The sequence below is a fragment of the Crassostrea angulata genome, chromosome 1 (genome assembly GCF_025612915.1).
Source record: "Crassostrea angulata isolate pt1a10 chromosome 1, ASM2561291v2, whole genome shotgun sequence".
In the NCBI taxonomy this organism is placed as follows: Eukaryota; Metazoa; Mollusca; class Bivalvia; order Ostreida; family Ostreidae; genus Magallana; species Magallana angulata.
The window spans coordinates 6,364,993-6,378,085 of record NC_069111.1 but is presented as its reverse complement, the minus strand read 5'-3'; the positions used below and the strand labels follow the sequence as shown (position 1 = coordinate 6,378,085).

At 33.6% G+C, this 13,093-nt stretch overlaps 2 protein-coding genes across 3 annotated transcripts in view; one reads left to right on the top strand and one right to left on the bottom strand.

The window, feature by feature from the left end:
• Nucleotides 1-196: 196 nt before the first annotated feature.
• LOC128173665 (uridine 5'-monophosphate synthase-like) lies at nucleotides 197-8,113 on the bottom strand. The gene is made up of 11 exons (XM_052839340.1): nucleotides 7,857-8,113; nucleotides 6,692-6,790; nucleotides 5,985-6,146; nucleotides 5,075-5,178; nucleotides 4,496-4,655; nucleotides 3,351-3,482; nucleotides 2,888-3,021; nucleotides 2,578-2,707; nucleotides 1,956-2,040; nucleotides 1,769-1,867; nucleotides 197-534 (listed from the first exon to the last, which is right to left on the bottom strand). The coding sequence occupies exons 1-11, from the start codon at nucleotides 8,025-8,027 to the stop codon at nucleotides 350-352; spliced, it is 1,461 nt and encodes a 486-aa protein (XP_052695300.1). The 5' UTR covers nucleotides 8,028-8,113; the 3' UTR covers nucleotides 197-349.
• Nucleotides 3,419-13,093, top strand: part of LOC128173648 (transmembrane 7 superfamily member 3-like) — a 24,817-nt gene continuing 15,142 nt past the window's right edge. The window contains exons 1-3 of one of the 2 annotated variants that reach the window (XM_052839330.1): nucleotides 3,419-3,530; nucleotides 9,427-9,720; nucleotides 9,872-10,167. In XM_052839330.1, coding sequence (XP_052695290.1) covers nucleotides 9,612-9,720; nucleotides 9,872-10,167 — 405 coding nt within the window. In that variant the 5' untranslated portion in view covers nucleotides 3,419-3,530; nucleotides 9,427-9,611. Of the gene's footprint in view, nucleotides 3,531-8,164; nucleotides 8,370-9,426; nucleotides 9,721-9,871; nucleotides 10,168-13,093 lie in introns of those variants that run through there. The other variant, XM_052839322.1, reaches the window with a different exon arrangement.

The following is a 13,093-nucleotide window of genomic DNA, read 5'->3' as shown; positions in this document are numbered from 1 at the left end:
TTTATCCACAATTTATTTCAAGCTTCTTAGGCTTCTTGAATAATGAACAAAAAATCAATTACCATGAAAATGTTGCTATCAAGACCAATTTCATTTGCTAATACATGTACATATGGAATTGGCTGCAATGATAAAGCTGCTCATTTTATGATACTTAACTATTGTACATAATAACAAAAAACCTTGGAACACAAACTCGGTATATGGAATTATCTATCCAATGTATAATGGTGTTTTGTCAATAAATGAACTATAAACAAGACAATACCATTTGAACACAGCACTAAGCACCAAAATAATCAATTCAAGTCTGATTAATGATAACAGATGATAAATATTGCTGCAATAGCTATAAGAGTTCTTGGTAAGCCTTGTATCCCGCTATCTGATATTGCTGAGCTGTAGCGACAGGATCCATAGCCTTGGTGATGCCTCGTCCTACAATGATGATATCCGCACCGTGAGATTGGATAGCCTTTTCCGGAGAGGTATATTGTTGCCCCAGATTGTCTCCTCCTGCATTCATCTGCACACCTTCAATGAAAGTGTTGCATAAATATTCAAATACATTTTACAGTTATCCGTTGTTTAAATTTTAAAAAACGCAGACAATTGAGCAGAAATGACCCCACATAAAGCCTCTAAATCTTCGCTGGATTACAGCAGATAGCTCTCTCTTATTATAAGAAGTCTGTTCTAATGTGCCGCAATCAGTTAACAGAATAGGCAAGATCCAAATTTCACAACATTTGTTAAATGATAAGAAAATGTCAAGGGTCTGAATCATTTAGCCAGATTAGACAACATGCCAGAATGCACAGCATCTGGATTCAATAAGTTTTAGTGTATATGTAAATAATATATCTGTATTCTCGATCATAACACTGTCTTTTGACTACATGAAATCTGCACACTTTAACGAGGCTGAGTACAGATCGAGTATGCATGCTTCCGCGCAGCGTTTCATTTGTATTGTGACGTCATCTTTTTGCTTGGTTGACGCTATAGTTTCAACTGCAGATATTCAGCGAAATTTGTTGAAAATAGCTTGTTTGATGCGTTAAATTGATATTATATTGTGGAATAAACATAAATGTCTCAAAAAATAAGCTATATTTGGGCTCGGGTCAAAAATGTGAAGGGGGGTTCAGCAAGCCTAGCCCTCTGTCATGTTTTCTTAACCTATCTAAATATAGCTTATAATTCATATATTTCAACACAGTAACCATGTATTTTATATTAATGACCCTAAATATTTGATGTTATATATTTATTTATTACTTAAATATGTCTGAATGTTTTAATAACACTATAAAGATCACCATTTCCGCCTCTGTCAAATAAAAAATAGCCATTATCTGACAAATCTGGGAAATTGGGCATACAAAAAACAAGTTTGATAAGACCCCTGGAACAATCCAGGAGGTAAAAAGTTTTTTTTATTTGACCATTTGATGCCTTCTAGCAATAACTTTAATATGTAGAACAGAAAAAGAAATCCCTAGGGCAGAAGTTTTTAAAAAATGGGAAAAATGTGCAAAATTGATACATTTCAAGCAAAATCCCATAGGGTCCTATGTTAGAATTAACAAACTTTGAGATGACCCCTTAAACAAACGGTGCGGTAAATGTCTTATTTTTTCTATCTTAAAATGATAATTATATCAGTAGGAATTCATGTAAAAAATTACATTCAAAAATCTAGGGCAGAACAAATTAGATCCGACCTCATTAACTGCATCTCTCGAGGGCCTAGCTGTGTACAAACCTGGCATCATATGGATAAGATCAGGGTCGTTTGTAAGCTTGGACTGACAGATGAATCCAATAACAAAGTCCTTGTTTCTCTCTGCCATGCTGACAGCAGCTAAAACAAGTGAAATTAAAAATCTAATACTATATGACTCTTTCTTTAATATCTTTGGACTCCGTAAAAAACTTGTCATTGTGCTTACCTTTTGTGTACTCGTCTTTAGCCAGACTTCCACTTGAGCTCATTTCTGCTACAATTAAACACCCTCTGTTGGAAATGAGGCCAGGCTGAAAGACAGAGAAAACAATCATACTGTGTCTTGGAATATTCAGTAATGAAATTTAAACAAACCAGACATCATTCAGATGGTGATCATCTGAAAAGGCCCCACTTAAATAATGAACAATAGGATGAAAAGCAATTCAGTGAATTTTGTTTGCTTTGACCTTAAGCTTGACTCATAACTTAGAAATTTTCCAGCTGGCATAGAACTTTTAATTCAATCTCATTACCCCTTACATGCAGGCATTTTTGTTCAATCTGAGCAAGAATAAGCAAATTGGAAATAATCTATGGGGTAAAACTTAACATAAAGAAATCTGCTTTGACCTTCACATTGACTTGGTTTAAGGTCACTGCACATCATTAACCCAAAATCTCTGTTTATGTGAAGTATGAGCCAAATAGGGCTAAGTTGAGAGTATACATGTAAGTGCTCTGAAAATTTTTTTTGCGTGGTTTGATATGGCCCTGACACTTTACAAAACATCATTCAATGTCACTGCACACCCTTACACAATACATGAATATTGGCCCTTCCTTACCCCCTTGAGACCCTGTATCACACCGTCCCCAGGGACAGGGTGACAGTTGACAATGTCTGCCCAGGAACAAATCTGATACAGCCCTCCTTCATACTGATGTTTGACTGTGTTCCCAATGTCTCCAAATTTTCTATAAAAAACCATAATCAATTTCAAATACAATTGTATAAGCGAATCTTTATTATAATGCAGAAATATCTTTCAGTGTCTGTATTACAAACATTCAGCAATACAAAAATTACTCATAAATAAATAACGAGTAAGCATAAATTTCACCTAGTTTATTCTAACTATACAGACAAAGAACAACCTGTCTTCAAACAAAAGGAAGCTGTGTTTTCTGGCTAGTTCTGTCAGTTGTTTGATGAAGCTCTGGGAGAAGTCCGAGATGATGTCAACATGGGTCTTGGCTATACATATGTAAGGCCCAACTGCATCTAGTAGCTGAAAGAACAATAGAATTACAGTACTTATTATCTATCAGATTATCACAGCTTAAATTTAAATCTCTAAATATGTTCTAATATTGGTTGAACGTGTCTTGAGGTCAGATCATATTATCACATGGTAAATAATAAAATCTTGTTTCAATTTTTTTTGGTATAATTTCAGTTTTCATTCTGCAATAGGAAGTTTCAAAACTGAAGTATGGTACATGAAGTAACAGGAAAATACCGGTAGTACGTGTAATACCAGGAAAAAAGTGTCAACATTGTCAATACATGCATATATCAATCTGATTATAAATTAATTTAGAAGTTAATGTTTATTACCTTGAGTATTTCTTGTGAAGTAGTGAGGTCTACAGAGATTGCTAAGTTGGTTTTCTTTTTGTCCATGATTCCATACAGAGAAGAAAGTACCGCATTCTTACACATCTTCATCTTCTCTGTGTGACTGAAAACCTGGCAGAAGTAGGGCAGAAATCAACTCCTGTGACCCCAGTTTATATGGTAAGTATATACATATATATATACAGTGTAAAGACAAGGGAAAGATCACAGATGTATATTAAATCTGATTTACTATTTAAAATCTTATCTTCAATAGCCAAGGGTTTTCTGTCCACTTCACTTGGCAGATCTCATTACAAAAACTTAATGATGCAGTGGCGCTATCTAGCAAACAACTTGAGTTGTGCTCCTTGCAAATTTACATTTTAATTGAATGAAACAACAGTTTATATTCATGTTACAACATAATATTGGAATAGAACTTACAATGCTACTGTAGTTTCCTAATTAAATACAACGAATTAATATCCACTTAAAATCGCAGGAAGCACATCTTGTGGCTTTTAAGATTTCGCTATTATTTTTTGAACTGATGTAAACTTAATGAATCTATGATAAAAATTTGGCATTCATGATATTACATGTATATACTTGTGATTTGATGCAAAACAGTTGAATCACAGAATTAATTACTGGCAAAAAATAAGGAATTTACAGTATTATATAGGAATCAAGAAATAACCTAGAGAAACCAAGGAATGTTTTATTTATAGTGTGTGTAGGTTTGTCTCTACAGGGAGTGAAAAGTTGACATATGAAAGTTTTCATGCCATAAAACCAGGTATCATCATGGACACAAGAAATTGAAGCAAATTATAAAACACAGCTTCTCAACTGGTTTTCGTTATAAGATCTACCAAGAGTTTTTGGGGAGCGGAGTAAACCAAAATCCCCTGGCTAGTGAAGATGTTAAAATCTATGTTAATCTTTTTGCATTTCAAAACCTACCATATTTGAGCTAGGTGAAAAATCTATTCAAATATCAAAATTGTTTTCATTTTTTTTGTTTACCAAAGCTGTTATAATATTATTACTACCAGTATACATATGTCCAATGAGTAAGTTATAACATTTACTAGCAAAAGACAAAAAATATTAAAAATACTTGTAAAAAGGTATCATACTGTTAATTTGGATTTCTTCTTAGAATCATCAACATTTTGATCCGAAACTTTCCCATCAAATCTGTTTTCCTGAATGAATTTCTTCGTCCTCTCAATAATGCTTTTATCCAACTTTCCATTGGATTCCAACACCTCTAGCACCATAGAAAGTGAACAAACACTGAAAATTGGAAAAACTACAAGTATAATTTACAATCAGTCATTTTAAGAATTATTTCATTTTGTTGAACTGGTTTTTGTTGTTGTTATATTAATCTGATACTAGTACATGTACTGGAATACAAGAGTATTTTGCCTACTTTTCATGTTACTTGTACCCTTTAGAAAATAAGTCTTGTGTTTTGTTCTGTGGCTATATTCTGAGCTACATAACTTGGTAATTTAACCTTTATCTTATCTCTGAATGCTGTTGAAAGTAGCTTTTAAGATCTGCCTGTTAACTGTGTACATAACTGTTCCTTTTCTGCCCAGAAAAGTTTTTTGTGTCTGCTTTTCATAAGGTTGTGAAGTACATGTACTAGACTAAGTATCATTCCATTACTGAACTTTGTTTATCATCTTCTGTTTCATGTGACCTACCTGTGAAGTTTAACTCCTTTGTTCTCTAGAGCAGACTTGCCACCTTGTTCTCGATCCAGCAATACAACAGCATCTGTTACATTTACTGATATAGACTGCAATGTCTGAAATACAACAGCTTCTGTTACATTTACTGATATAGACTGCAATGTCTGAAATACAACAGCATCTGTTACATTTACTGATATAGACTGCAATGTCTGAAATACAACAGCATCTTTTACATTTACTGATATAGACTGCAATGTCTGAAATACAACAGCTTCTGTTACATTTACTGATATAGACTGCAATGTCTGAAATACAACAGCATCTGTTACATTTACTGATATAGACTGCAATGTCTGAAATACAACAGCATCTTTTACATTAACTAATGTAGACTGCAACGTCTGAAATACAACAGCATCTGTTACATTTACTGATATAGACTGCAATGTCTGAAATACAACAGCATCTGTTACATTTACTGATATAGACTGCAATGTCTGAAATACAACAGCATCTTTACATTAACTAATGTAGACTGCAACGTCTGAAATACAACAGCATCTGTTACATTTACTGATATAGACTGCAATGTCTGAAATACAACAGCATCTTTTACATTAACTAATGTAGACTGCAATGTCTGAAATACAACAGCATCTGTTACATTTACTGATATAGGCTGCAATGTCTTAAGTACAACAGCATGTTACAATTTACTGATATCGACTGTAGTGTCTGAAATACAACAGCATGTTACAATTTACTGACATACATTGCAGTGTCTGCAATATGACAACTACATTTCATTTACTGATGTAAACTACAGTGTCTGAAATACAACAGCATCTGTTAAATTTACTGTGTTGTTCCTTAATTGGCTAAGGGAAGCCAGTTTTGACATGAAAGACAATTTCCTTACCTGCACTGTCTCCATTACAGATCCTCCACTGGTGACAACATCTTCAATGATAAGACAATTCTCTCCCTCCTTGTAATGACCTTCCACCATTTTCTTTGTCCCATAATCCTTTGCCTCTTTTCTACGAATCAACATTGGTACATTATGATGAACTGAAAAACACTGAAAACAAAAACATGCCCAATGATTATGTCATATTTTGTCCTCTACTATTAACATTTAAAACATTAAAATTGGGAATTCTTGTTAAATATTCTTATTGATAATTTCATTCGAGAGTTATATAGAACTACTCTGTACATTAATATGAAAAGGGGGGGGGGGAATATTGAACCCATTTGAGCCACAGTAAAAGTTCTGCTGTACAAGCATATTAGATTAAAACAATTGAATTGATTTGATTTGAACATAATTCAATGTACAAAATTAAATTGGAATTGGACACAAGTTCAAAAACTTAGAATGCCCTCTCCTTTTAAAACAATTAAGACCTTATAAATTAGCTGGGCCCTTGGGCTCTCCATCTGATTAGAATTACTATGACAGTTGAAGCAGTACGCTTTGGGTTCCAAATAGCTCAGTTGGTAGACATCTGATCAGAGATTCAGGGGGCTTGTGTTTAAATTCTGGGCTAATCATCATGGCATCCTGCCCTGTTACAACACATAAATCAAATTTGAGCTTTGCATTTGTGATGGTGCACTTACTGTGGCTATTGGCAGTGCTGTGTAGGGGACTCCACATACAGAATCATACAGACAACCAGCAGACTGTGCTACCTCCCACGTCAATTCTGCCACTTCATTCTATGATCAAAGAATGTAATCAACTAAATTCAGTAAAGATTATCATTATCTTGCTTGATTTTAGAAAATGAACTTTGTAAATACACCAATGCATAAAATTTTGAAGCTTTTGTTATTCGATACCTAGCTCAACTTAGAACACCTATGAATTTTCTTTCATAATTTTATATTAACATCAGATCATATTTCAGCTATTTTCAATTATGTTATATCTCAATGTTATATCTCGCTTGCAGATATTATGTTAATCCGAGGTTTCTTTGACTATAAACCCGCTTCTAGATTATCACATATGCGGGAGAATTGTACATGTCATAATATAAACAGGTCCAGTACAATCTCCAGATTTAGCTATATAGCTTGAATAAGCTAAATAGCTTTATTAAGCTATTCAGAGTAGCTTCATTTAGCTATTTTGTCATACATTTTTCTTAAATTTGTAATTTTATCAGTATGTATTAAAAATCGCACTTTAGTCCAGTGATAGTTTTCAACTTTGAACTGTTCTGTGAACAATGCATGTAAAGAATACTCATCAATTTGCATCTCCTTAAGAGACTTTGCACTCAAAGTTTTGGGGCAACTGATTCATGACCACACAGTTACTTCTTGAATGAAATATAAAGGAGGTCAGTTAGGGTAAACAAGATAATTGATTGGTAATAATTTATCACAATGAGAAGAAATCATACTTATCCACGCCTCATTGCACACAAAGTGGTAAACAGTTACCCAAACAATGGAAATATATTTTTTGCTTATAAGTGTTTAAAAGCTGCAGTGTTAAAACTATCTTTAATTGTGGTCAAGTTTATAATGGTCAATTGTGCAAATATGAGTAGCAAGTTAATTGCGATTTTCTGTTCATTTCTTACAATAAATATTTGCTTCAAAAACTGTACATATATAGCTTTATCAAGCTATTTTGAATAACTTTATAAAGCTATATAGCTTTTTCAAGCTATATAGCTAAATCAAGAGATTGTACTGGACCTGATAAAAGCGGGGGTTATAGTCAGAGGAATCTCGGATTAATATTATGTGTGATCATGACGATCTCACTTACTAAAAGGTTTGGATATGATACGATGACACGCAAATCAAAATAGACTGGAGAGTCAATGCCACTTTTCAGCTTAAAATTCCCAAATTTAACAGCCTCTACTTTGTATAGTTCGAGTATTAACGACTCTCTCCTGCTCTCTATCGAGTTTTTGTTTACCGCCATGCCGTTCATAAAACAAGATCGGGTTCGGGGTTCTATTTTTAAATGAAATGTAACTTATAAAATAGAAAACAGTAAACAGGGAAGTTGGCCCTAAGATTCTAAATAAATAAAGTAATTAAAGTCAAATAAAACAATCTTCTCATTAAATGAAGAACACAAAGATTATTCAACTGAAAAAAAGTTTGACGCATGTCAACATTGTTAAAGAAGGATTCCTACCCCGGAGTCTAAAAATACTCCTCCCTACTTTCATTTTGCTAAGCAATGCGAGGACAGTAATATCCAAAATGTTCCTAAATATAATTCTGCTCTTTATATATTCTTTGTCAGGTGTTTGCAGTTCAGTAATTGGTATGTTTGATTATTAACTGAGACATTGTCATGTGTATTTCAGGCAAGACAGAGTCAGAAACATTTAGATCAATGTATTTTTTATCTTGCATGCATTAAAAAAAATGTCATTAGGCGTTCTCCGAGGTCTAAACATGTAAGATAGGATAACATCCGACCTAAACCAATGAAGACAATTATTTTAACTTGATTTAGATTTGGATGGCATATGGCAGTAGCATATGGTCTCTCATTGGCTTCGCAAAATGCCCTGATACGCCCAATTAATATTCTTACTCTCAAAAAAAAAATATCAACATGTATAGCAAATTAGAGGGATGGCCACAACTATAGGCTTTAAACTCTCAAGACCCTTTGTTTAAAAAACCAATGCTTTACTGAATAAGCTTAAGGTTAAACCCATTACCTAGTGGAAATAGGAGTTTGACAGTACTGCAGAGCATATTAATTGATAAACACTACCACTTGCATGACCACAAATGATTGAAATGCATGTCAGAAGACTCTGGTTTAAGTGTAGATTTTGACTTCAAAATTATATTTTACTATCATATAAAAACCATGATCTTTTTCAATTTTGGTAATTAGTTGATTTCTAATTCTTAACTGGTAGATTATGTAATTTTTTTTTAAATTTTGGGTGAGGAAGTATTATATGTGCATGTAGACCTGTGATCCGCTTATTTGTTCTTGCCTGTGTATCCATGTATAAAGAGTTATCTGCCTGTTATGGTCGGTATTCAAAATCAATCATACAGCGTAAATATTTTGCAACGATTTACATGTCAGTTTTTGCATAGCAAACATCAATTTCAGAGCATACCATAATGTATGCAAGTACCCTTAGTATGTACTAAATGTAATGCATGTATATATATGATATGCTTTTCTGTTTTTTAAATTTAATTTATGCACTAAGAGGAAGATATTTTTTTAAACACCAATTTTACTGAAAATGTTATTAAATCACCAATTTTATTACTTTAACTGAGTTCAATTTTGATGGATGATTATAAGAAGAATAAATTTTGATATTTTGTTGCTGATTCTTCCATAGGTATTGAGCCAAACCAGCCTATTCTTGTAAATATAAATCAGCTGAATACTTCAGTGATTGTAAGGAATCTGAGTGACGACATTAGTTATGTAACTTGTCAAGTTCATTCCCAAACAAAGGACTTAACACTTTCTTCCTCTCCAACTCCGGGCATTGGGAGATCTATAACTGGGGTAGATTTGGGAATGGTCATAGTCCTTGAAGCCAATCAAACAGAAGTCACATGGTACATAATGTCCAATCAAAGTCAAGACGTTCAGGCTCTTGTTGCAGTTTTTCCAATATCAGGAAATGGTAATTAATTTTGTATTAGTATATTACATAATTTTGAATGAATGAATTGGGCAAAGTAAATTCAATGTACAAGTACATGTATCTCTATCACTAAGATTATCACCATTTTTAGGCTTAGAATTTCAAATAATCATACTATTATTTCTCTTAGCCCCTTTGATTGGTGGGTGCAATCTGGAGTTCCCTCTGGAGAATGATGCCAATCTTCTAGTTTCTTATACAACCACCAGGAACGTTGTAGAATTCCAGTGGGCTAACACCCCTCTTGGTCCTAGATCCACCCCCAGGCAGATCATTCCTACGTGTGAGGACCAAGTTTACCAGGACTTGTTGGAGTACAGTATACACGTTAGATACCTTCCAGGAAATAACCTTTCTCCAGAGAGGTACTTTGAAGCACTGAAAAAGATGTTGACCCCTGAAGATATCATTCAGAATGGTGTGAAGGTAAAAGTATTTGTTTAATCAATTACAAGGTTTCGTAGATTTATTAGGGTCTTCCGTTTCCAACGGAAGACCCTCTTGTTATTCTACGGTTTCTTTTTCTTTATTAGGGTCTTCCGTTTCCAACGGAAGACCTTATTGTTATTGCTTTGTTTCTTTTTCCCATTTATTAGGGTCTTCCGTTGCAAACGGAAGACCCTATTGTTTTTCTTCGGATTCTTTTTAGGGTCTTCCGTTGCAAACGGAAGACCCTATTGTTTTTCTTCGGATTCTTTTTCATTATTATTATTCTTCCTCTGACTTTTTTTGTGGCTTATATCTCAAAAACTATCCAACCGATTTCCACGAAATTTTCAGAATTTGTTTGGTATCGTAAATACTCGAGATTATTTAAATTTGAATTTATGACGTCACTTCCGGTTTCAGCAACTGACGATTTTGTAAATTTTTCAGAGTCATTTTGTCCTTGCATCTCCTCCGAAACTAATCAAGATAGAAGCTTGAAATTTTCAGGGATTGTAGATAAATGTATGTAGATGTACCCCATTGCCTTCACTTATGAAAATTGTGCAATGCTGTGAAGCTCGCCTGAACCTGAAAATAAGCACCAAATTTTTCTACTACATTTTTGAACATTTTCTGAAATATCTTTTGATGTATACATATTTTGTTAAATAATGTAATGCAAAGGATGTTTATTTTTGCAAGACCTTTAATTTGATATCAAGAAAAAGGGGCTGGCCCCTCAAATTAGGGTCCAAGAGGGCTCTATAGTCTTCTTACAATAACCTTTTACTGAACAATATTTTGTTATCAATCATAGAAGCAAAAATGTTCATTGTACAACTGTTTATCTATACAGTACCATAGCTAAGTCATATATTACGCAATTAGGGGTTTCAGGGGGCCAGAAGTTCAAAACTTTGATCATTTATATCGGAAAAAGGACAACAATTTTGAAAAGCAATGTAGAACAAAAGTTGCTTAAAATAATGTTCTGTACAATATACAACCTTAATTTTATTTGTTGATGGCCCCATAAAGGAGTTTAAGGGTCGGCCCCTAAAACACATTTGTACAGATATCTCGCGAACTGTTAACACTTTGTGAACACTTGGTGAACAAAATATGTTTATATTTGCAAGACCTTTAATTTGATATCAAGAAAACGGGGCTAGCCCCTCAAATTAGGGACCAAGAGGGCTCTAAAATCTTCTTACAATAACTCTTTAATGAACAAAAATTTGTTATTAATTATAGAAGCAAAAATGTTCACTGTACAGCTGTTTATCTTTACAGTGCCATAGCTAAGTCATAAATTACGTAATTAGGGGTTTCAAGGGCCGAGAAGTTCAAAACTTTCATCATTAATATCTGAAAAAGAAGAAATATTTTGAAAAGCAATGTAGAACACAAAATGTTAAGAATAATGTTCTTAAAAATATGGCCACTAAAAATTTTTGTTGGTGTTGGTGGCCCCGATAAGGAGTTGAAGGGTCGGCCCCTAAAACACAGCTGTTCAGATATCTCGAAAACGTTTTACAATTCATGAATACATGTGAACAAAATATGTTTACATTTGCGAGACCTTTTATTTGATATAAAGAAAAAAGGGCTGGACCCAGTAAATAGGGGCTAAAAGGGCTAGTAAATCTTTTTATGATATTTTTTTTCTAAGCGATAATTTGATATTTTTTATTTAGCAAAATCAGAGAACTTTAAATCTTAATCTAATGCTGAAATTCGTTTTAAAATAGGACCATGCACTACAGAGAAATTGGGGTTTAAAATTTAATTTTTCCGGAAATTTTGACTCCGCGTTCTTGGTTTTAAAAAAGCGTGAAGTTAAATGTAAAATTAATTCGTACCAAAAATAATCGTGTCAAGTCGTACATGAACACATTCGGGTTTATTTTGTTAAGACATTCTTGAAATCGGAAAGGTTTTTGCTAAGTTGTACTAAAAATCATTCGGATTTTGTTAAGTCGTACCAAGAATTATTCGATTTTTTTCTTATTGTTTTAGTTACTCTTGTTCTTGGCTTAAGAACTCTGCTTCTTACAGGTACTTCAAGCTTTTCTCTCGACATTAACGGAAGACCCACTCGTTGCTTTGCAACGAGCTTTGCTCTAGTTAGGGTCTTCCGTTTCCAACGGAAGACCCTCTTGTTATTCTACGGTTTCTTTTTCTTTATTATTCTTTTTTTTCTTTTTCTGACTTTTTTGGAGCGCTATTTCTCAAAAACTATCCAACCGATTCGCACAAAATTTTCAGGAAAAATAAAGCATGATCGGCGCTACATTAAGTAAAATTTTTAAATGATGACGTCACTTCCGGTTTCAGATATTGACGATTTTGTAAATTTTTTAGGGTCATTTTGTCCACGCATCTCCTCCGAAACTAATCAAGATAGAAGCTTGAAATTTTCAGGGATTGTAGATGAATGTCTGTAGATGTACCCCCATGCTTCCAATGATGAAAATTGCTAAAGGCCTCCAAGCTCGCCTGAACCTGAAAATTGGCATCAAATTTTCTCACGAAAATTTTGCACATTTTCTGTGATATCTTTTGATGTATAAATATTTTGTTATAAGATGTAACGCAAAAGTTGTTTCAAATTACACGGGCTTTCGTTTGATATCAAGAAATAGGGACTGGCCCCTCAAATTAGGGGCCAAGAGGGCTGTAAAGTCTTCTTACAATAACTCTTTACTGAATAATAATTTGTTATTATTATAGAAGCAAAAATGTTTAATGTTCGGCTGTTTATCTATACAGTACCATACCTAAGTCATATGTTACGTAATAAGGGGTTTAAAGGGGCCAGAATTTCAAAATTTCGATCATTAATATCTGAAAAAGGAGAAATATTTTGAAAAGCATTGTAGAACAAAAGTTGCTTAAAATAATGTTCTGTACAATATGCTAC

Coding starts and splice junctions, on each gene's coding strand:
- LOC128173665 (XM_052839340.1), bottom strand. CDS start 8,027: ATGAACGGCATGGCGGTAAACAAAAACTCGATAGAGAGCAGGAGAGAG. Junction 3,483..4,495: donor AGAAGAAATCCAAATTAACA/GTATGATACCTT, acceptor TACTTCTGCCAG/GTTTTCAGTCACACAGAGAA. Junction 2,708..2,887: donor TTCCTTTTGTTTGAAGACAG/GTTGTTCTTTGT, acceptor GGTTTTTTATAG/AAAATTTGGAGACATTGGGA.